We start from the raw sequence: 23539 nt of genomic DNA on the forward strand, positions 1-23539 counted from the left end.
GGGGGGTATATGGGGTTATGGGGTGTATATGGGGGGTATATGGGGGGTATATGGGGTGTATATGGGGTGTATATGGGGTGTATATGGGGTGTATATGGGGTGTATATGGGAGGTATATGGGGTTATGGGGTGTATATGGGGTGTATATGGGGTGTATATGGGGTGTATATGGGGGGTATATGGGGTTATGGGGTGTATATGGGGTGTATATGGGGTGTATATGGGAGGTATATGGGGTTATGGGGTGTATATGGGGTGTATATGGGGGGTATATGGGGGATATATGGGGTGTATATGGGGGGTATATGGGGTTATGGGGTGTATATGGGGTGTATATGGGGTGTATATGGGGTGTATATGGGGGGTATATGGGGGGTATATGGGGTGTATATGGGGTTATGGGGGGTATATGGGGTTATGGGGTGTATATGGGGTGTATATGGGAGGTATATGGGGTTATGGGGTGTATACGGGGTGTATATGGGGTGTATATGGAAGGTATATGGGGTTATGGGGTGTATATGGGGTGTATATGGGGTGTATATGGGAGGTATATGGGGTGTATATGGGGGGCAATGGGGTCATAGGGGGGCTATGGGGAGTCTATGGGGGCAATGGGGATTCAATGGGGTTCTGCGAGATTCAATGGGGGCAACGGGTTCAAGGGGAATCAATGGGGTCATAAGGGGCTCAATGGGGTCATAGGGGGGCTATGGGGGGCTGTGGGGGCAATGGGGAGTCTATGGGGTCATAGGGTGCTCAATGGGGTCATAGGGGTGCTATGGGGGGATATGGGGTCATAGGGGAGTCAATGGGGTCATGGGAGGCACGATGGAGTCAAGGGGGAGTCAATGGGGTCAGTGGAGCTCAATGGGGTCAGTGGAGCTCAATGGGGTCATGGGGGGCTTAATGAGGTCATAGGGGGCTCAATGGGGTCACAGGGGAGTCTATGGGGTCATAGGGGGCTCAATGGGGTCACAGGGGAGTCTATGGGGTCATAGGGGGCTCAATGGGGTCATAGGGTGGCTATGGGGGGCAATGGGGGCAATGGGGAGTCTATGGGGTCATAGGGGGACTATTGGGGCTATGGGGGCTATGGGGGAGTCAATGGGGTCATAGGGGGGCTATGGGGTCATGGGGGGCTCAATGGGGTCATAGGGGGGCTATGGGGGGCAATGGAGCCATGGGGGAGTCAATGGGGTCATGGGGGGGCTATGGGGAGCAATGGGGGCAATGAGGAGTCTATGGGGTCATGGGGGGCTCAATGGGGTCATAGGGGGGTTATGAGGGGCAATAGGGACAATGGGGAGTCTACGGGGTCATAGGGGGGCTATGAGGGGTCAGTGGAGCTCAATGGGGTCAGTGGAGCTCAGTGGGGTCAGTGGAGCTCAATGGGGTCATGGGGGGCTTAATGAGGTCATAGGGGGCTCAATGGGGTCCCAGGGGAGTCTATGGGGTCATAGGGGGCTCAATGGGGTCCCAGGGGAGTCTATGGGGTCATAGGGGGCTCAATGGGGTCATAGGGTGGCTATGGGGGGCAATGGGGGCAATGGGGAGTCTATGGGGTCATAGGGGGACTATTGGGGCTATGGGGGCTATGAGGGAGTCAATGGAGTCATAGGGGGTTATGGGGTCATGGGGGGCTCAATGGGGTCATAGGGGGGCTATGGGGGGCAATGGAGCCATGGGGGAGTCAATGGGGTCATGGGGGGGCTATGGGGAGCAATGGGGGCAATGAGGAGTCTATGGGGTCATGGGGGGCTCAATGGGGTCATAGGGGGGTTATGAGGGGCAATAGGGACAATGGGGAGTCTACGGGGTCATAGGGGGGCTATGAGGGGTCAGTGGAGCTCAATGGGGTCAGTGGAGCTCAGTGGGGTCAGTGGAGCTCAATGGGGTCATGGGGGGCTTAATGAGGTCATAGGGGGCTCAATGGGGTCCCAGGGGAGTCTATGGGGTCATAGGGGGCTCAATGGGGTCCCAGGGGAGTCTATGGGGTCATAGGGGGCTCAATGGGGTCATAGGGTGGCTATGGGGGGCAATGGGGGCAATGGGGAGTCTATGGGGTCATAGGGGGACTATTGGGGCTATGGGGGCTATGAGGGAGTCAATGGAGTCATAGGGGGTTATGGGGTCATGGGGGGCTCAATGGGGTCATAGGGGGGCTATGGGGGGCAATGGAGCCATGGGGGAGTCAATGGGGTCATAGGGGGGCTATGGGGAGCAATGGGGGAGTCAATGGGGTCATGGGGGGGCTATGGGGAGCAATGGGGGCAATGAGGAGTCTATGGGGTCATGGGGGGCTCAATGGGGTCATAGGGGGGTTATGAGGGGCAATAGGGACAATGGGGAGTCTACGGGGTCATAGGGGGGCTATGAGGGGTCAGTGGAGCTCAATGGGGTCAGTGGAGCTCAATGGGGTCATGGGGGGCTTAATGAGGTCATAGGGGGCTCAATGGGGTCACAGGGGAGTCTATGGGGTCATAGGGGGCTCAATGGGGTCCCAGGGGAGTCTATGGGGTCATAGGGGGCTCAATGGGGTCATAGGGTGGCTATGGGGGGCAATGGGGGCAATGGGGAGTCTATGGGGTCATAGGGGGACTATTGGGGCTATGGGGGCTATGGGGGAGTCAATGGGGTCATAGGGGGGCTATGGGGTCATGGGGGGCTCAATGGGGTCATAGGGGGGCTATGGGGGGCAATGGAGCCATGGGGGAGTCAATGGGGTCATGGGGGGGCTATGGGGAGCAATGGGGGCAATGAGGAGTCTATGGGGTCATGGGGGGCTCAATGGGGCCATAGGGGGGCTATGAGGGGTCAGTGGAGCTCAATGGGGTCAGTGGAGCTCAATGGGGTCATGGGGGCCTTAATGAGGTCATAGGGGGCTCACTGGGGTCACAGGGGAGTCTATGGGGTCATAGGGGGCTCAATGGGATCATAGGGTGGCTATGGGGGTAATGGGGGCAATGGGGAGTCTATGGGGTCATGGGGGGCTCATTGGGGTCAGTGGGGGCCATGGGGGGCTCAATGGGGGGCTATGGGGGGCTATGAAGGCTATGGGGGCTATGGGTAGTCAATGGGGTCGTGGGGGGCAATGGGGTCACAGGGGAGTCAATGGGGTCGTGGGGACTCAATGGGGTCATAGAGTGTCAGTGGGGTTGTGGGGGAGTTAATAGGGGCAACGGGTCCCAGGGGAGTCAGTGGGGTCATAGGGGAGTTCATGGGGTCATAGGGGAGTTCATGGGGTCATAGGGGAGTTCATGGGGTCATAGGGGGCTCAGTGGGGTCATGGGGGTCTGTGGGGACAATAAGGGGGCAATGGGGTCATAGGGGGGCTCTGGGGGGCAATGGGGCCATGGGGGGCTCAGTGGGGTCATGGGGGTCTGTGGGGACAATAGGGGGCAATGGGGTCATAGGGGGCTCAATGGGGTCATAGGGGGACTCTGGGGGGCAATGGGGCCATGGGGGGCTCAGTGGGGTCATGGGGGGCTCTGAGGGGTCATAGGGGGCTCAATGGGGCCGTGGGAACTCAGTGAGGTTATGGGGGAGTCAGTGGGATCATGGGGTCTCAATGAAGTTGTGGGGGATTCAATGGGTCCCAGTGGGTCTCAATGGGTCTCAATGGGTTCCAGTGGGTCTTAGTGGGTCTCAATGGGTCTCAGTGGGTCTCAGTGGGTCTCAGTGAGTCCCAGTGGATCTCAGTGGGTCTCAATGTGTCTCAGTGGATCTCAATAGGTCTCAGTGGGTCTCAATGGGTCTCAGTGGGTCATTATGGGTCTCAAGGGGTCGCTGTGGGTCGCAGTGTGTCTCAATTGGTCTCAGTGGGTTCCAATAGGTCTCAATGGGTCATTATGGGTCTCAAGGGGTCGCTGTGGGTCTCAGTGGGTCTCAATGGGTCTCAATGTGTCTCTGTGGGTCGCTGTGGGTCACAAGCCCCCCTTGCCCCCCCCCATTGCAGCACCAGCTGGAGGCTGCGCTGCTGGGGCTGGGTCAGTTCCAGCAGCAGCTGTCGGCGCTGCTGCAGTGGCTGTCGCACACGGCGGAGCAGCTGCGGAGCTGCACGGAGCCATGCGGCGACCTGCAGAGCTGCGAGGTGGAGATGGCCAAGCACAGGGTGAGCACACGGCTGCGGCGCGTGCATGCGACGTGGTGCTGTAATGCGTGGTTGCAATGCATGTGAGCGATGTGCAGCTGCACTGCATGGCTGCAATGCACGGGAGTGGTGTGTGGCTGCAATGTGTTGCTGCAGTGCATGGCTGCAATGCACGGGAGCGGTGTATGGCTGCAATGCATGGCTGCAATACACGGGAGCAGTGTGCAGCTGCATTGCACAGGAGCAATGTGTGGCTGCACTGCATGGCTGCAATGCACGGCAGCGGTGTGTGGCTGCAATGTGTTGCTGCAGTGCGTGGCTGCAATGCACGGGAGCGGTGTATGGCTGCAATGCGTGGCTGCAATACATGGGAGCAGTGTGCGGCTGCATTGCACAGGAGCAATGTGTGGCTGCACTGCATGGCTGCAATGCACGGCAGTGGTGTGTGGCTGCAATGTGTTGCTGCAGTGCATGGCTGCAATGCACGGGAGCGGTGTGTGGCTGCAATGCGTGGCTGCAATACATGGGAGCAGTGTGCGGCTGCATTGCACAGGAGCGATGTGTGGCTGCAGTGCATGGCTGCAATGCACGGCAGCGGTGTGTGGCTGCAATGCGTGGCTGCAATACATGGGAGCAGTGTGCGGCTGCATTGCACGGGAGCAATGTATGGCTGCAATGCATGGCTGCAATGCATGGGGCAATGTGTGGCTGCAATGCGGTGCTGCGGTGCATTACTGTATTGCGTGGGAGCGGTGTGAGGCTGCAATGCATGGCTGCAATGCATGAGAGTGGTGTGCTGCTGCAATGTGTTGTTGCACTACACGGCTGTATTGCATGGGAGCGATGTGTGGCTGCATTGCACGGGAGCAATGTGTGGCTGCAGTGCATGGCTGCAATGCATGGGGCAATGTGTGGCTGCAATGTGTTGCTGCAGTGCATGGCTGCAATGCACGGGAGCTGTGTATGGCTGCAATACATGGGAGCAGTGTGCGGCTGCATTGCACAGGAGCAATGTGTGGCTGCAGTGCATTGCTGCAATGCACGGGGCGATGTGTGGCTGCAATGCGGTGCTGCGGTGCATGGCTGCAATGCACGGGAGCGGTGTGTGGCTGCAATGCATGGCTGCAATACATGGGAGCAGTGTGCGGCTGCATTGCACTGGAGCAATGTGTGGCTGCAATGCATGGGGCAATGTGTGGCTGCAATGTGTTGCTGCAGTGCATGGCTGCAATGCACGGGAGCAGTGTGAGGCCGCAATGCATGGCTGCAATACACGGGAGCAGTGTGCAGCTGCATTGCACAGGAGCAATGTGTGGCTGCACTGCATGGCTGCAATGCACGGCAGCGGTGTGTGGCTGCAATGTGTTGCTGCAGTGCGTGGCTGCAATGCACGGGAGCGTTGTATGGCTGCAATGCGTGGCTGCAATACATGGGAGCAGTGTGCGGCTGCATTGCACAGGAGCAATGTGTGGCTGCACTGCATGGCTGCAATGCACGGCAGTGGTGTGTGGCTGCAATGTGTTGCTGCAGTGCATGGCTGCAATGCACGGGAGCGGTGTATGGCTGCAATGCGTGGCTGCAATACATGGGAGCAGTGTGCGGCTGCATTGCACGGGAGCAATGTATGGCTGCAATGCATGGGGCAATGTGTGGCTGCAATGCGGTGCTGCGGTGCATTACTGTATTGCGTGGGAGCGGTGTGAGGCTGCAATGCATGGCTGCAATGCATGAGAGTGATGTGCTGCTGCAATGTGTTGTTGCACTACACGGCTGTACTGCATGGGAGCGACGTGTGGCTGCATTGCACGGGAGCAATGTGTGGCTGCACTGCATGGCTGCAATGCATGGGGCGATGTGTGGCTGCAATGTGTTGCTGCAGTGCATGGCTGCAATGCACGGGAGCAGTGTGAGGCCGCAATGCATGGCTGCAATACATGGGAGCAGCGTGCGGCTGCATTGCACAGGAGCAATGTGTGGCTGCAGTGCATTGCTGCAATGCATGGGGCGATGTGTGGCTGCAATGCGGTGCTGCGGTGCATGGCTGCAATGCACGGGAGCGATGTATGGCTGCAATACATGGGAGCAGTGTGCAGCTGCATTGCACGGGAGCAATGTGTGGCTGCACTGCATGGCTGCAATGCGTGGGGCAATGTGTGGCTGCAATGCGGTGCTGCGGTGCACTGCACTGGTGCATGGCTGCAATGCATGGGAGTGATACGTGCTTTTAATGTGTTGCTGCAATGCATGGGTTCTCTGTGCGGCTTCAATGCATTGCTGTAGTGCATGGCTGTGCTGCGTGGCTGTAATGTGCTGCTGTAGTGCATGGCTGTAGTGCATGGCTGCAGTGCATGAATGCAATGTGTTGCTGCAGGGCACAGGTGTGCTGCATGGTGAATGTGCAGATGCAGCGTGGTGCTGCAGTGCGTGACTGCAATGCATGATGCAATGCATTTCTGCAATGGCTTGCTGTAGTGCATGGCTGTGCTGCATGACTGCAATGTGTTGCTGCAATGCGTAGCTGTGCCATGCGGCTGCAATGCGATGCTTCAGTGCACAGCTGCAATGCATGGATGCAGCGCACAGGGGGGGGTGATGAGTGACTGCAGTGCATTGCTGCAGTGCATGGCTTTAGTGCACAGGTGCATTGCATGGCTGCGCTGCATGGCCACACTACATGGGCACACTGCATGGCTGCATTGCACAGCCACGTTTGCTCAGCTGTGTTTGCATGGGCGCATTCCAGTGGCTGCACTGCACGGCTGCATCGCTCAGCTGTGTTGCATTGCTGCATTGTATGGGTGCATTGCACTGCTGTATTGCATGCCTGCATTGCGGTGCTGCATTGTATGCCTTCATCGTATGTCTGGATTGCATGGCTGCATCATTCAGCTGTACGGCATGACTGCATTTCATGGCTGCGCTGCATGGCTGCTCTGCTCAGCTGCACTGTATGGCTGCATTGTATGGCTGCATTGCTCAGCTGCATTACATGGCTGCACCACTCAGCTGTATTGCATGACTGCATTGCAGTGCTGCACATGGCCGCATTGCGATGCTGTATTGCAGCACTGCACTGTACGGCTGCACTGCAGTGCTGCATATGGCCGCATCGCAACACTGCATTGCATGGCCACATTGCAGTGCTGCATCGCATGCAGCCGGTGCAGCTGCAGGCACTGAGCTGCAGTGCTGCCGCCGCAGGTGCTGCAGAACGACGTGCAGTCCCATGCTCGCAGCGTGCAGGCGGTGAGCGACGCCGGGCAGGGGCTGCTGCAGTGCAGCGCAGGGGACGGAGCCGAGGGGCTGCAGCGCAACCTGCAGGAGCTGCAGCAGCTGTGGGACAGCGTCTGCGCCGAGAGCGAGCGGCGGCAGCTGCAGCTGCAGCGCAACCTGGACCGAGTGCAGGATGCGACGGCGCAGCTGACGGAGCTGCTGCAGTGGCTGGAGGGCGTGGAGGTGCAGCTGTGCGGCTGCAGGATGCGGAGCATGGATCCCAAATGCATCAAGGAGGAGCTCGAGGCGCATCTGGTGAGATATGGGGGGGGAACCCCATTAAAACCCCATTAGATCCGCAGCCCAGCCCATCCCATAATATCCCATCCCATAATATCCCACAATATCCCATAATATCCCACAATATCTCATAATATCCCATAATATCCAACCTCATCCCATATATCCCATAATATCCCATCCATTCCATAACATCCCATAATATCCCATCCCATAAAACCCCATCCCATAACATCCCATAATATCCCATCCATCCCATCCCATATATCCCATAATATCCCATCCCAAAACATCCCATAATATCCCATATATCCCATATATCCCCTAGTATCTCACAATATCCCATAATATCCCATAATATCCCATATATCCCAAAACATCCCATAACATCCCAATACATCCCAATACATCCCATAACATCCCATAATATCCCATAACATCCCATAACATCCCAATACATCCCAATAACATCCCATAATATCCCATAATATCCCACCCCATCCTACCCCTGGTTGCACTCATGCATCGCTGCATTGCTGCATTGCCCCATCATTGCATGGGTACACGGTCACATCGCTGCATTGTAGCATTGCTGCTGCACGGCCGATGCATTGCTGCACGGCGCAGCGCCATGTTGCTGCACTGTTGCATTGCCGCATTGTTGCAGCATTGTTGCATGGGCACACGGTCGCATTGCTGCATTTTTGTTGCTCTGTTGCATTGCTGCACGGGCACATGCTGCACAACTGCATTGTTGCAGCGTTGCTGCACGTGTGTGTGGCTGCACCACTGTGCTGTCGCTGCATTGGTGCATTGTCGCGGCATTGCGCGGGCACGCTGTTGCATCGCTGCACTGTTGCTGTGCATTATTGACCGGGCATGCAGCTGCATTGTTGTTGCATCGTTGCATTGCGCGCATGGCTGCATTGGTGCACTGCTGTGGCACTGCATGGGCACGTGGATGCATTGCTGCATCACTGCTGCACTGCTGCATGGGCACATGGGCGCATCGCCGCAATGTTGCATGGGCACACAGCTGCACTGCTGCATTGTCGTTGCACTGTGCTGTCGCTGCATTGCTGCATGTGCGCCTGGTTGCATTGCTGCGTGGGTGCGTGGTTGCATCGCCGCATTGTCGCTGCATTGTTGTCTTGCTGCAGGAGCTGTGCAGGGCCCTGGATTCCAAGCAGGCCGATTACTGCAGCGTCCGGGAGCAGCTGCAGCGGTTGCAGAGCTGCAGCCCCGCAGTGCAGCCGTGCAGCACCCAGCACCAACTGCGGCTCCTGGAGCACAAGTGGGACAGCGTGCAGCAACAGGCGCAGCACAGGAAGGTGGGGGGGGGGAGATGTGGGGCTGGATGAGATGTGTGGGGCTGGGATCAATGTGTGGGGCTGGGAGCTGTGGGTGTGTGGGGCTGGGATGTGTGGGGCTGGGATCCATGGGTATGTGGGGCTGGATGTGTGGGGCTGGATGTGTGGGGCTGGGATCTTTGGATCTATGGGGCTGGGATGTGTGGGGCTGAGTTGTGTGGGGCTGGGATCCATGGGTATGTGGGGCTGGATGTGTGGGGCTGGGATCGATGTGTGGGGCTGGGATCTGTGGGGCTGGGATGTGTGTGGCTGGGATCTTTGGATCTGTGGGGCTGGGATGTGTGGGGCTGGACATGATGTGTGGGGCTGAGATCTTTGGATATATGGGGCTGGATGTGTGGGGCTGGGATGTGTGGATGTGTGGGGCTGGGATGTGTGGATGTGTGGGGCTGGATGTGTGTGGCTGGGATTTGTGGGGCTGGATGTGTGGGGCTGGGATCTTTGGATCTATGGGGCTGGATGTGTGGGGCTGGATGTGTGGGGCTGGGATCTTTGGATCTATGGGGCTGGGATGTGTGGGGCTGGGATCCATGGATGTGTGGGGCTGGATGTGATGTGTGGGGCTGGATGTGATGTGTGGGGCTGGGATCTTTGGATCTATGGGGCTGGATGTGTGGGGCTGGATGTGTGGGGCTGGGATCTTTGGATCTATGGGGCTGGGATGTGTGGGGCTGAGTTGTGTGGGGCTGGGATCCATGGGTATGTGGGGCTGGATGTGTGGGGCTGGGATCAATGTGTGGGGCTGGGAGCTGTGGGTGTGTGGGGCTGGGATGTGTGGGGCTGGGATCTTTGGATCTATGGGGCTGGATGTGTGGGACTGGATGTGTGGGGCTGGGATCTTTGGATCTATGGGGCTGGATGTGTGGGACTGGATGTGTGGGACTGGATGTGTGGGGCTGGGATCTTTGGATCTATGGGGCTGGGATGTGTGGGGCTGAGTTGTGTGGGGCTGGGATCCATGGGTATGTGGGGCTGGATGTGTGGGGCTGGGATCGATGTGTGGGGCTGGGATCTGTGGGGCTGGGATGTGTGTGGCTGGGATCTTTGGATCTGTGGGGCTGGGATGTGTGGGGCTGGACATGATGTGTGGGGCTGAGATCTTTGGATATATGGGGCTGGATGTGTGGGGCTGGGATGTGTAGATGTGTGGGGCTGGATGTGTGGGGCTGGGATGTGTGGGGCTGGGATGTGTAGATGTGTGGGGCTGGATGTGTGGGGCTGGGATGTGTGCATGTGTGGGGCTGGATGTGTGTGGCTGGGATCTTTGGATCTATGGGGCTGGATGTGTGGGGCTGGATGTGTGGGGCTGGGATCTTTGGATCTATGGGGCTGGGATGTGTGGGGCTGGGATGTGTAGATGTGTGGGGCTGGATGTGTGGGGCTGGGATGTGTGGATGTGTGGGGCTGGATGTGTGGGGCTGGATGTGTGGGGCTGGGATGTGTAGATGTGTGGGGCTGGATGTGTGGGGCTGGGATGTGTAGATGTGTGGGGCTGGATGTGTGGGGCTGGGATGTGTGGATGTGTGGGGCTGGGATCTGTAGATGTGTGGGGCTGGATGTGTGTGGCTGGGATCTGTGGGGCTGGATGTGTGTGGCTGGGATCTTTGGATCTATGGGGCTGGATGTGTGGGACTGGATGTGTGGGGCTGGGATCTTTGGATCTATGGGGCTGGGATGTGTGGGGCTGAGTTGTGTGGGGCTGGGATCCGTGGACATGCGGGGCTGGATGTGATGTGTGGGGCTGGATCCATGGATATGTGGGGCTGGGATCTTTGGATATATGGGGCTGGGATCTGTGGGGCTGGATGTGATGTGTGGGGCTGGGATGTGTGGGGCTGGATCCATGGATCTATGGGGCTGGGATGTGTGGGGCTGGGATCCATGGATGTGTGGGGCTGGATGTGATGTGTGGGGCTGGGATCTTTGGATCTATGGGGCTGGGATGTGATGTGTGGGGCTAGGATGTGTGGGGCTGGATCCATGGATCTATGGGGCTGGGATGTGTGGGGCTGGGATCCATGGATGTGTGGGGCTGGATGTGATGTGTGGGGCTGGATGTGATGTGTGGGGCTGGGATCTTTGGATCTATGGGGCTGGGATGTGATGTGTGGGGCTGGATGTGTGGGGCTGGGATTCATGGATCTATGGGGCTGGGATGTGTGGGGCTGAGGTTCATGAATGTATGGGGCTGGGATATGTGGGGCTAGATGTGATCTATGGGGCTGGATGTGATCTATGGGGCTGGATGTGTGGGTCTGTGCCCATTACCATCCCGCCCCACGTTGCCCCACTGCAGCAGTGGCTGCAGGAGGCGCAGTGTGTGAGCGCGGAGCTGCAGGAGCTGCAGCAGGAGCTGCATCGTTGGCTGCAGCGCAACGAGCGGCTGCTCAGCGAACAAACCGAGTTCGGGGTCAGCGTGAACAGCATCGACGCGCAGATCACGCAGCAGCAGGTACCGCATGGGGGGCAGGATGGGGGGCTGGGGAGCTGTGGGGCTGGGAAATGGGGGTCTGAGAACTGGGGGGCTATGGGACTGTGGGGCTGTGGGGCTGGGGCTGTGGGGCTGGGAACTGGGGGGCTGTGGGGCTGGAGCTGTGGGGCTGGGAATCAGGGGGATGTGGGGCTGGGAATCAAGGGGTTATGGGGCTGGGAAATGTGGGGATGTGGGGCTGGGAATTGGGGGCTGTGGGGCTGGGAAAGGGGGGGCTGTGGGGCTGGGAAATGGGGGTCTGAGAACTGGGGGGCTATGGGGCTAAGGGGATGTGGGGCTGGGGCTGTGGGGCTGGGAAGTGGAGGGATGTGGGGTTGGGAAATGGGGCTATGGGGCTATGGGGCTGTGGGGCTGGGAATAGGGGGATGTGGGGCTGGGGCTATGGGGCTGGGAACTGGGGGGGCTGTGGGGCTATGGGGCTGTGGGGCTGGGAATGGGGGGATGTGGGGCTGGGGCTGTGGGGCTGGGAACTGGGGGGCTGTGGGGCTGGAGCTGTGGGGCTGGGAATCAGGGGGATGTGGGGCTGGGAAATGTGGGGATGTGGGGCTGGGAGTCAGGGGGATGTGGGGCTGGGAACCAGGGGGCTATGGGGCTAAGGGGCTGTGGGGCTGGGGCCATGGAGCTGGGAACTGGGGGGATGTGGGGCTGGGGCTATGGGACTATGGGGCTGGGAACCAGGGGGCTGTGGGGCTGGGAACTGGGGGGGCTGTGGGGCTATGGGGCTGTGGGGCTGGGAATGGGGGGATGTGGGGCTGGGGCTGTGGGGCTGGGAAATGGGGCTGTGGGGCTGGGAATCAGGGGGATGTGGGGCTGGGAACTGGGGGGATGTGGGGATGTGGGGCTGGGAAATGGGGATGTGGGGCTGGGAACTGTGGGGCTGGGGTTGTGGGGCTGGGAAGTGGGGGGCTATGGGGCTGTGGGGTTGTGGGGCTGAGAACTGGAACTGGGGGGCTATGGGGCTGGGAACTGTAGGGCTATGGGGCTATGGGGCTGTGGGGCTGGGAACCAGGAGGTTGTGGGGCTGGGGCCATGGGGCTGGGAATAGGGGGGCTATGGGGCTAAGGGGTTGTGGGGCTGGGAATGGGGGAATGTGGGGCATGGACTCAGAGGGTTATGAGGCTGGGAAATGGGGGGCTATGGGGCTGGAGCTGTGAAGCTGGGAACTAAGGGGCTATGGGGCTGTGGGGCTGGGAACGGGGGGGCTATGGGGCTAAGGGGATGTGGGGCTGGGGCTGTGGGGCTGGGAAGTGGAGGGATGTGGGGCTGGGAAATGGGGCTATGGGGCTATGGGGCTGTGGGGCTGGGAATAGGGGGATGTGGGGCTGGGGCTGTGGGGCTAGGAACAGGGGGGCTGTGGGGCTGGGAACTGGGGGGGCTGTGGGGCTATGGGGCTGTGGGGCTGGGAATGGAGGGATGGGGGGCTGGAGCTGTGGGGCTGGGAAATGGGGCTGTGGGGCTGGGAATCAGGGGGATGTGGGGCTGGGAACTGGGGAGATGTGGGGATGTGGGGCTGGGAAATGGGGCTGTGGGGCTATGGGGCTGTGGGGCTGGGAATAGGGGGATGTGGGGCTGGGGCTGTGGGGCTGGGAACTGGGGGGGCTGTGGGGCTGGGAAATGGGGGTCTGAGAACTGGGGGGCTATGGGACTGTGGGGATGTGGGGCTGGGGCTGTGGGGCTGGGAAGTGGAGGGATGTGGGGCTGGGAAATGGGGCTATGGGGCTATGGGGCTGTGGGGCTGGGAACTGGGGGGCTGTGGGGCTATGGGGCTGTGGGGCTGGGAATGGGGGGATGGGGGGCTGGAGCTGTGGGGCTGGGAAATGGGGCTGTGGGGCTGGGAATCAGGGGGATGTGGGGCTGGGAACTGGGGGGATGTGGGGATGTGGGGCTGGGAAATGGGGCTGTGGGGCTGGGAACTGTGGGGCTGGGGTTGTGGGGCTGGGAAGTGGGGGGCTATGGGGCTGTGGGGTTGTGGGGCTGAGAACTGGAACTGGGGGGCTATGGGGCTATGGGGCTGTGGGGCTGGGAACCAGGAGGTTGTGGGGCTGGGAAATGGGGCTATGGGGCTATGGGGCTGTGGGGCTGGGAATAGGGGGATGTGGGGCTGGGGCTGTGGGGCTGGGAACAGGGGGGCTGTGGGGCTGGGAACTGGGGGGGCTGTGGGGCTATGGGGCTGTGGGGCTGGGAATGGGGGGATGGGGGGCTGGAGCTGTGGGGCTGGGAAATGGGGCTGTGGGGCTGGGAATCCAGGGGATGTGGGGCTGGGAACTGGGGGGATGTGGGGCTGTGGGGCTGGGAAATGGGGCTGTGGGGCTGGGAACTGTGGGGCTGGGGTTGTGGGGCTGGGAAGTGGGGGGCTATGGGGCTGTGGGGTTGTGGGGCTGAGAACTGGAACTGGGGGGCTATGGGGCTGGGAACTGTAGGGCTATGGGGCTATGGGGCTGTGGGGCTGGGAACCAGGAGGTTGTGGGGCTGGGGCCATGGGGCTGGGAATAGGGGGGCTATGGGGCTAAGGGGTTGTGGGGCTGGGAATGGGGGGATGTGGGGCTGGGACTCAGAGGGTTATGAGGCTGGGAAATGGGGGGCTATGGGGCTGGAGCTGTGAAGCTGGGAACTAAGGGGCTATGGGGCTGTGGGGCTGGGAACGGGGGGGCTATGGGGCTAAGGGGATGTGGGGCTGGGGCTGTGGGGCTGGGAAGTGGAGGGATGTGGGGCTGGGAAATGGGGCTATGGGGCTATGGGGCTGTGGGGCTGGGAATGGGGGGATGGGGGGCTGGAGCTGTGGGGCTGGGAAATGGGGCTGTGGGGCTGGGAATCAGGGGGATGTGGGGCTGGGAACTGGGGGGCAATGGGGCTGTGGGGCTGGGAAATGGGGCTGTGGGGCTGGGAACTGGGGGGCTGTGGGGCTGGGACTGGGAGGCAGTGGGGCTGGAGCCATGGGGCTGGGAACTGTGGGGCTATGGGGCTGTGGGACTGGGAACCAGGGGGCTATGGGGCTGGAGCTGTGGGGCTGGGAACAGGGGAGCTATGGGGCTAAGGGGATGTGGGGCTGGGGCTGTGGGGCTGGGAACCAGAAGGTTGTGGGTCTGGGGCCATGGGGCTGGGAATAGGGGGGCTATGGGGCTAAGGGGCTATGGGGCTGGGAAATGGGGATGTGGGGCTGTGAATTGGGGGCTGTGGGGCTGGGAAAAGGGGGGATGTGGGGCTGGGAAATGGGGGGCTGTGGGGCTGCAAACCAGGGGGATGTGGGGCTGGGGATGTGGGGCTGGGAGTCAGGGGGATGTGGGGCTGGGAACCAGGGGGCTATGGGGCTAAGGGGCTGTGGGGCTGGGGCCATGGAGCAGGGAACTGGGGGGATGTGGGGCTGGGGCTATGGGACTATGGGGCTGGGAACCAGGGGGCTATGGGGCTGGGAACTGGGGGGGCTGTGGGGCTATGGGGCTGTGGGGCTGGGAATGGGGGGATGTGGGGCTGGGGCTGTGGGGCTGGGAACTGGGGGGCTGTGGGGCTGGGAATCAGGGGGATGTGGGGCTGGGAATCAAGGGGTTATGGGGCTGGGAAATGTGGGGATGTGGGGCTGGGAATTGGGGGCTGTGGGGCTGGGAAAAGGGGGGCTGTGGGGCTGCAAACCAGGGGGATGTGGGGCTGGGAACCAGGGGGCTATGGGGCTAAGGGACTGTGGGGCTGGGGCCATGGAGCTGGGAACTGGGGGGATGTGGGGCTGGGGCTATGGGACTATGGGGCTGGGAACCAGGGAGCTATGGGACTATGGGGCTGGGAACTGTGGGTTTGTGGGGCTGGGACTGGGAGGCAGTAGGGCTGAAGCCATGGGGTGAGGAGCTGAAGGGCTGTGGGGCTGTGGGGCTATGGGGCTATGGAGCTGTGGGGCTGTGGGGCTGTGGGGCTATGGGGCTGTGGGGCTATGGGGCTATGGAGCTGTGGGGCTATGGGGCTGTGGGGCTATGGGGCTGTGGGGCTGTGGGGCTGTGGGGTTATGGGGCTGTGGGGCTGTGGGGCTGTGGGGCTGGGAAATGGGGCCTATGGGGCTGGGGCTGTGAGGGCTGGGAACTCTCATGCCCCATATCTGACCCCATAATCTCATACCCCATATCTGACCCCATAACCCCATATCCCATATCTGACCCCATAATCTCATACCCCATATCTGTCCCCATAACCCCATATCCCATATCTGACCCCATAATCTCATACCCCATATCTGTCCCCATAACCCCATATCTGACCCCATAACCTCATATCGGACCCCATACCCCATATCTGACCCCATAATCTCATACCCCATATCTGACCCCATAACCCCATATCTGACCCCATACCCCATATCTGACCCCATATCTGACCCCATACCCCATATCTGACCCCATATCTGCCCCCATAACCCCATATCCCATATCTGACCCCATACCCCATATCTGCCCCCATAACCCCATACCCCATATCTGACCCCACAACCCCATATCTGACCCCATAACCCATATCTGACCCCATAACCCCATATCTGACCCCATAACCCATATCTGACCCCACAACCCCATATCTGACCCCATAACCCCATATCTGACCCCATAACCCCATATCTGACCCCATAACCCATATCTGACCCCATAACCCCATATCTGACCCCATAACCCATATCTGACCCCACAACCCCATATCTGACCCCATAACCCCATATCTGACCCCATAACCCCATATCTGACCCCATAACCCCATATCTGACCCCATAACCCCATATCTGCCCCCATAACCCCATATCTGACCCCATAACCCATATCTGACCCCACAACCCCATATCTGACCCCATAACCCCATATCTGACCCCATAACCCCATATCTGTCCCCATAACCCCATATCTGACCCCATAACCCATATCTGACCCCATACCCCATATCTGACCCCATAACCCCATAACCCATATCTGACCCCATAACCCATATCTGACCCCATAACCCCATACCCCATATCTGACCCCATAACCCCATAACCCCATATCTGCCGCCATAACCCCATACCCCATATCTGCCCCCATAACCCCATACCCCATATCTGACCCCATAATCCCATATCTGTCCCCATAACCCCATATCCCATATCTGACCCCATAACCTCATACCCCATATCTGTCCCCATAACCCCATATCTGACCCCATAACCTCATATCTGACCCCATACCCCATATCTGACCCCATAACCCCATAACCCATATCTGACCCCATAACCCATATCTGACCCCATAACCCCATATCTGACCCCATAACCCCATAACCCATATCTGACCCCATAACCCCATATCTGACCCCATAACCCCATAACCCATATCTGACCCCATAACCCCATATCTGACCCCATAACCCCATAACCCATATCTGACCCCATAACCCCATATCTGACCCCATAACCCATATCTGACCCCATAACCCCATATCTGACCCCATAACCCCATATCTGTCCCCATAACCCATATCTGACCCCATAACCTCATATCTGACCCCATAACCCCATATCTGTCCCCATAACCCCATATCTGACCCCATAACCCCATATCTGACCCCATAACCCCATAACCCATATCTGACCCCATAACCCCATATCTGACCCCATAACCCCATAACCCATATCTGACCCCATAACCCCATATCTGACCCCATAACCCATATCTGACCCCATAACCCCATATCTGACCCCATAACCCCATATCTGTCCCCATAACCCATATCTGACCCCATAACCTCATATCTGACCCCATACCCCATATCTGCCCCCATAACCCCATATCTGACCCCATACCCCATATCTGACCCCATAACCCATATCTGACCCCATAACCCCATATCTGACCCCATAACCCCATATCTGTCCCCATAACCCCATAACCCATATCTGACCCCATAACCCCATATCTGACCCCATAACCCCATAACCCATATCTGACCCCATACCCCATATCTGACCCCATAACCCATATCTGACCCCATAATCCCATATCTGACCCCATAACCCCATAACCCCATATCTGACCCCATAACCCCATATCTGACCCCATAACCCCATAACCCCATATCTGACCCCATAACCCCATACCCCATATCTGACCCCATAACCCCATAACCCATATCTGCCCCCATAACCCCATATCTGTCCCCATAACCCCATATCCCATATCTGACCCCATAACCTCATACCCCATATCTGTCCCCATAACCCCATATCTGACCCCATAACCTCATATCTGACCCCATAACCCCATAACCCATATCTGACCCCATAACCCATATCTGACCCCATAACCCCATAACCTATATCTGACCCCATACCCCATATCTGACCCCATAACCCCATACCCCATATCTGCCCCCATAACCCCATAACCCCATATCTGACCCCATAACCCCATATCTGACCCCATACCCCATATCTGACCCCATAACCCCATAACCCCATATCTGACCCCATAACCCCATATCTGACCCCATACCCCATATCTGACCCCATAACCCCATAACCCCATATCTGACCCCATAACCCCATATCTGACCCCATAACCCCATATCCCATATCTGCCCTCATAACCCCATATCCCATATCTGACCCCATAACCCCATACCCCATATCTGACCCCATAACCCCATATCTGACCCCATAACCCCATAACCCCATATCTGCCCCCATAACCCCATACCCCATATCTGCCCCCATAACCCCATACCCCATATCTGACCCCATAACCCCATAACCCATATCTGACCCCATAACCCATATCTGACCCCATAACCCCATAACCCATATCTGACCCCATAACCCCATATCTGACCCCATAACCCCATATCTGTCCCCATAACCCATATCTGACCCCATAACCTCATATCTGACCCCATAACCCCATATCTGACCCCATAACCCCATATCTGTCCCCATAACCCCATATCTGACCCCATACCCCATATCTGCCCCCATAACCCCATATCTGACCCCATACCCCATATCTGACCCCATACCCCATATCTGTCCCCATAACCCCATATCTGACCCCATACCCCATATCTGTCCCCATAACCCCATATCTGACCCCATACCCCATATCTGTCCCCATAACCCATATCTGACCCCATACCCCATATCTGACCCCATAACCCATATCTGACCCCATAACCCCATATCTGACCCCATAACCCCATATCTGACCCCATAACCCCATATCCCATATCTGACCCCATATCTGCCCCCATAACCCCATACCCCATATCTGCCCCCATACCCCATATCTGCCCCCATAACCCCATATCTGCCCCCATAACCCCATATCTGACCCCATACCCCATATCTGACCCCATACCCCATATCTGTCCCCATAACCCATATCTGTCCCCATAACCCCATATCTGTCCCCATAACCCCATATCTGACCCCATACCCCCATATCTGACCCCATAACCCCATAACCCATATCTGTCCCCATAACCCCATATCTGACCCCATACCCCATATCTGTCCCCATAACCCCATATCTGACCCCATAACCCCATAACCCATATCTGACCCCATAACCCATATCTGACCCCATAACCCCATAACCTATATCTGACCCCATACCCCATATCTGACCCCATAACCCCATACCCCATATCTGCCCCCATAACCCCATAACCCCATATCTGACCCCATAACCCCATATCTGACCCCATACCCCATATCTGACCCCATAACCCCATAACCCCATATCTGACCCCATAACCCCATATCTGACCCCATACCCCATATCTGACCCCATAACCCCATAACCCCATATCTGACCCCATAACCCCATATCTGACCCCATAACCCCATATCCCATATCTGCCCTCATAACCCCATATCCCATATCTGACCCCATAACCCCATACCCCATATCTGACCCCATAACCCCATATCTGACCCCATAACCCCATAACCCCATATCTGCCCCCATAACCCCATACCCCATATCTGCCCCCATAACCCCATACCCCATATCTGACCCCATAACCCCATAACCCATATCTGACCCCATACCCCATATCTGACCCCATAACCCCATAACCCATATCTGACCCCATAACCCCATATCTGACCCCATAACCCCATATCTGACCCCATAACCCCATATCTGTCCCCATAACCCATATCTGACCCCATAACCCATATCTGACCCCATAACCCCATATCTGACCCCATAACCCCATATCTGTCCCCATAACCCCATATCTGACCCCATAACCCATATCTGACCCCATAACCCCATATCTGCCCCCATAACCCCATATCTGACCCCATACCCCATATCTGACCCCATACCCCATATCTGTCCCCATAACCCCATATCTGACCCCATACCCCATATCTGTCCCCATAACCCATATCTGACCCCATACCCCATATCTGACCCCATAACCCATATCTGACCCCATAACCCCATATCTGACCCCATAACCCCATATCTGACCCCATACCCCATATCTGACCCCATACCCCATATCTGTCCCCATAACCCATATCTGTCCCCATAACCCCATATCTGTCCCCATAACCCCATATCTGACCCCATACCCCCATATCTGACCCCATAACCCCATAACCCATATCTGTCCCCATAACCCCATATCTGACCCCATACCCCATATCTGTCCCCATAACCCCATATCTGACCCCATAACCCCATAACCCATATCTGACCCCATAATCCCATATCTGTCCCCATAACCCCATATCCCATATCTGACCCCATAACCCCATACCCCATATCTGTCCCCATAACCCCATATCTGACCCCATAACCTCCTATCTGACCCCATACCCCATATCTGACCCCATAACCCCATATCTGACCCCATAACCCCATACCCCATATCTGACCCCATAACCCCATATCTGACCCCATAACCCCATACCCCATATCTGACCCCATATCTGACCCCATACCCCATATCTGACCCCATAACCCCATACCCCATATCTGACCCCATAACCCCATATCTGACCCCATACCCCATATCTGACCCCATACCCCATATCTGTCCCCATAACCCCATATCTGACCCCATACCCCATATCTGACCCCATACCCCATATCTGCCCCCATAACCCCATACCCCATATCTGACCCCATACCCCATATCTGACCCCATAACCCCATAACCCATATCTGCCCCCATAACCCATATCTGACCCCATAATCCCATATCTGCCCCCATAACCCCATAACCCCATATCTGACCCCATAACCCCATAACCCATATCTGCCCCCATAACCCCATATCTGACCCCATAATCCCATATCTGCCCCCATAACCTCATATCCCATATCTGACCCCATACCCCATATCTGACCCCATATCCCCATACCCCATATCTGACCCCATACCCCATATCTGTCCCCATAACCCCATAACCCATATCTGACCCCATACCCCATATCTGCCCCCATAACCCCATATCCCATATCTGACCCCATAACCCCATACCCCATATCTGACCCCATAACCCCATACCCCATATCTGCCCCCATAACCCCATACCCCATATCTGACCCCATAACCCCATATCTGACCCCATACCCCATATCTGCCCCCATACCCCATATCTGACCCCATATCTGCCCCCATAACCCCATATCCCCTATATCCCCTATAGACGCTGCAGTCCGAGGCCTCCTCCCATTGGTCGCGGTTGGAGGCGCTGTCCGCTCGTCTCGTGGTGCTGAACGGCGGAACCGCCGCGACCGGATGGGAACCGAAACCGAAACCGGAAGTGGAACCGGAAGCGGAACCTGAACGGGAATCGAAACCGAAACCGGAAGCGGAACCGGAACCGGAAGCGGATCGTGAGCGGCTCGTGGCGATTCGGGAGCTGATCCACGTGTGGGGGGCGGAACTGAGGGAGGCCAGAACACGGAGCGTAAAGGTGAGGGGATATAGGGGGGTATAGGGGATATAAGGGGTTATATGGGGGATATAGGGGATATAGGGGGGTATAGGGGGTTATGGGGGGTATAGGGGATATGGGGGATATAGGGGATATGGGGGATATGGGGGATATGGGGGATATAGGGGGATATGGCAATATAGGGGGGATATAGGGGGCATAGGGGGGACTTGGGGGGAAATGGGGGAATATAGGGTTTATATGGGGGGATATAGGGTTTATATGGGGGGATATGGGAGATACAGGGGGGATATGGGGGATATAGGGTGACATAGGGAGGATATAGGGGATATAGGGGGGGTATAGAGGGGATATAGGGGGGGATATGGGGGGATATGGGGGGGATATAGGGAGGATATGGGGGTTATATGGGTTATATGGGGGGATATGGTTGGGATATGGGGGGATATGGTGGATATGGGGGGATATGGTGGATATGGGGGGATATAGGGGATATGGGGGGATATGGGGGGATATAGGTGATATGGTGGATATGGGGGATATAGGGGGGATGTAGGATGGATATAGGGGAATATATGGGGCATATAAGGGGGATATGGGGTGAGATAGGGGGGATATGGGGGCATATGAGGGGGATATAGGGAGGATATGGGGGATATGGGGGGGATATAGGGGGGATATAAGGGGAGATATGGGGATATAGGGGGTATATGGGGTTATATAAGGGATATGGGGGATATATGGGGGCATATAGGGGATATAGGGTGTATATGGGTGATATAGGGGTTATATGGGGGGAAATGGGGGGATATAGGGTTTATATGGGGGGATATGGGGGGATATAGGGGGGATATGGGGGTTATATGGGTTATATGGGGGGATATAGGGGGATATGGTTGGGATATGGGGGTATATAGGGGATATGGGGTATATGGGGGGATATAGGGGTTATATGGGGGGATATAGGGGGATATGGGGGGATATAGGGGTTATATGGGGGGATATAGGGGGATATGGGGGGATATAGGGTTATATGGGGGGATATAGGGGGGATATAGGGGGATATGGGGGGATATAGGGGGGATATGGGGAAATAAGGGGGTATGGGGGGTTATAGGGGATATGGGGGTATAGGAGTATATAGGGGGGATATGGGGGTATGGGGGATATGGGTGGATATAGGGGAGATATGGGGTGATATGGGGGATATAGGGGGGATATAGGGGGGGATATAGGTGGGATATAGGGTTATATTGGGGGGATATAGGGGGGATATAGAGGGATTATAGGGGATATAGGGGGGATATAGAAGTATATAGGGGGGATATGGGGGAGGGTATAGGGGATATAGGGGGATATGGGGGGGATACAGGGGGGATATGGGGGGATATAGGGGATATGGGGGGATATAGGGGATATAGGGGATATGGGGGGATACAGGGGGGTTATATATAGGGGGGTTATGGGTGGGGCTATGGGGCGGGGTTATGGGGCGGGGTTATGGGGGTGGTTATGGGCTGTGGCTATGGGGCGGGGTCTATGGGGCGTGGTTATGGGGTGGGGTTATGGGCTGTGGTTATGGGGTGGGGTAATGGGGTGTGGTTATGGGGTGTGGTTATGGGACGTGGTTATGTGGCGTGGTTATGGGGTGGGTTATGGTGGCGTGGTTATGGGGTGTGGTTATGGGGTGTGGTTATGGGCTGTGGTTATGGGGTGGGGTTATGGGGTGGGGTTATGGGCTGTGGTTATGGGGTGGGTTATGGGGCGTGGTTATGGGCTGTGGTTATGGGGTGTGGTTATGGGGCGTGGTTATGGGCTGTGGCTATGGGGTGTGGTTATGGGGTGGGGTTATGGGGTGTGGTTATGGGGTGTGCTTATGGGGTGGGGTTATGGGGTGGGGTTATGGGGTGTGGTTATGGGGCGGGGCTATGGGGCGGGGTTATGGGGCAGGGTTATGGGGTGTGGTTATGGGGTGGGGTTATGGGGTGCGGTTATGGGGCGTGGTTATGGGGCGTGGTTATGGGGCGGGGTTATGGGGTGGGGGTTATGGAGTCTGGTTGTGGCTGTGGGGATGGCCCTATATGGGGGGTGGGGATGGCTATATATGAGGTGTGGGGTGTGGTTATGGGGTGGGGGGGGGTGTTATATACGGGGTA

The 23539-nt window shown here is 57.5% G+C and overlaps 1 protein-coding gene across 1 annotated transcript; it reads left to right on the forward strand.

The window, feature by feature from the left end:
• Positions 1 to 3513: 3513 nt before the first annotated feature.
• Positions 3514 to 21419, forward strand: LOC146751046 (microtubule-actin cross-linking factor 1, isoforms 6/7-like; the record flags this gene model as incomplete). The annotated part of the gene is made up of 6 exons (XM_085535718.1): positions 3514 to 3552; positions 3959 to 4114; positions 7295 to 7621; positions 8767 to 8937; positions 11273 to 11428; positions 21132 to 21419. Coding segments are annotated over exons 1-6 (1137 nt in total), but the record flags the coding sequence as incomplete, so codon positions are not given.
• Between the last annotated feature and the right edge of the window lie 2120 nt (positions 21420 to 23539).

The sequence above is a fragment of the Coturnix japonica genome, unplaced genomic scaffold (genome assembly GCF_054131305.1).
Source record: "Coturnix japonica strain WE unplaced genomic scaffold, WE-NBRP24 Scf164, whole genome shotgun sequence".
In the NCBI taxonomy this organism is placed as follows: domain Eukaryota; kingdom Metazoa; phylum Chordata; class Aves; order Galliformes; family Phasianidae; genus Coturnix; species Coturnix japonica.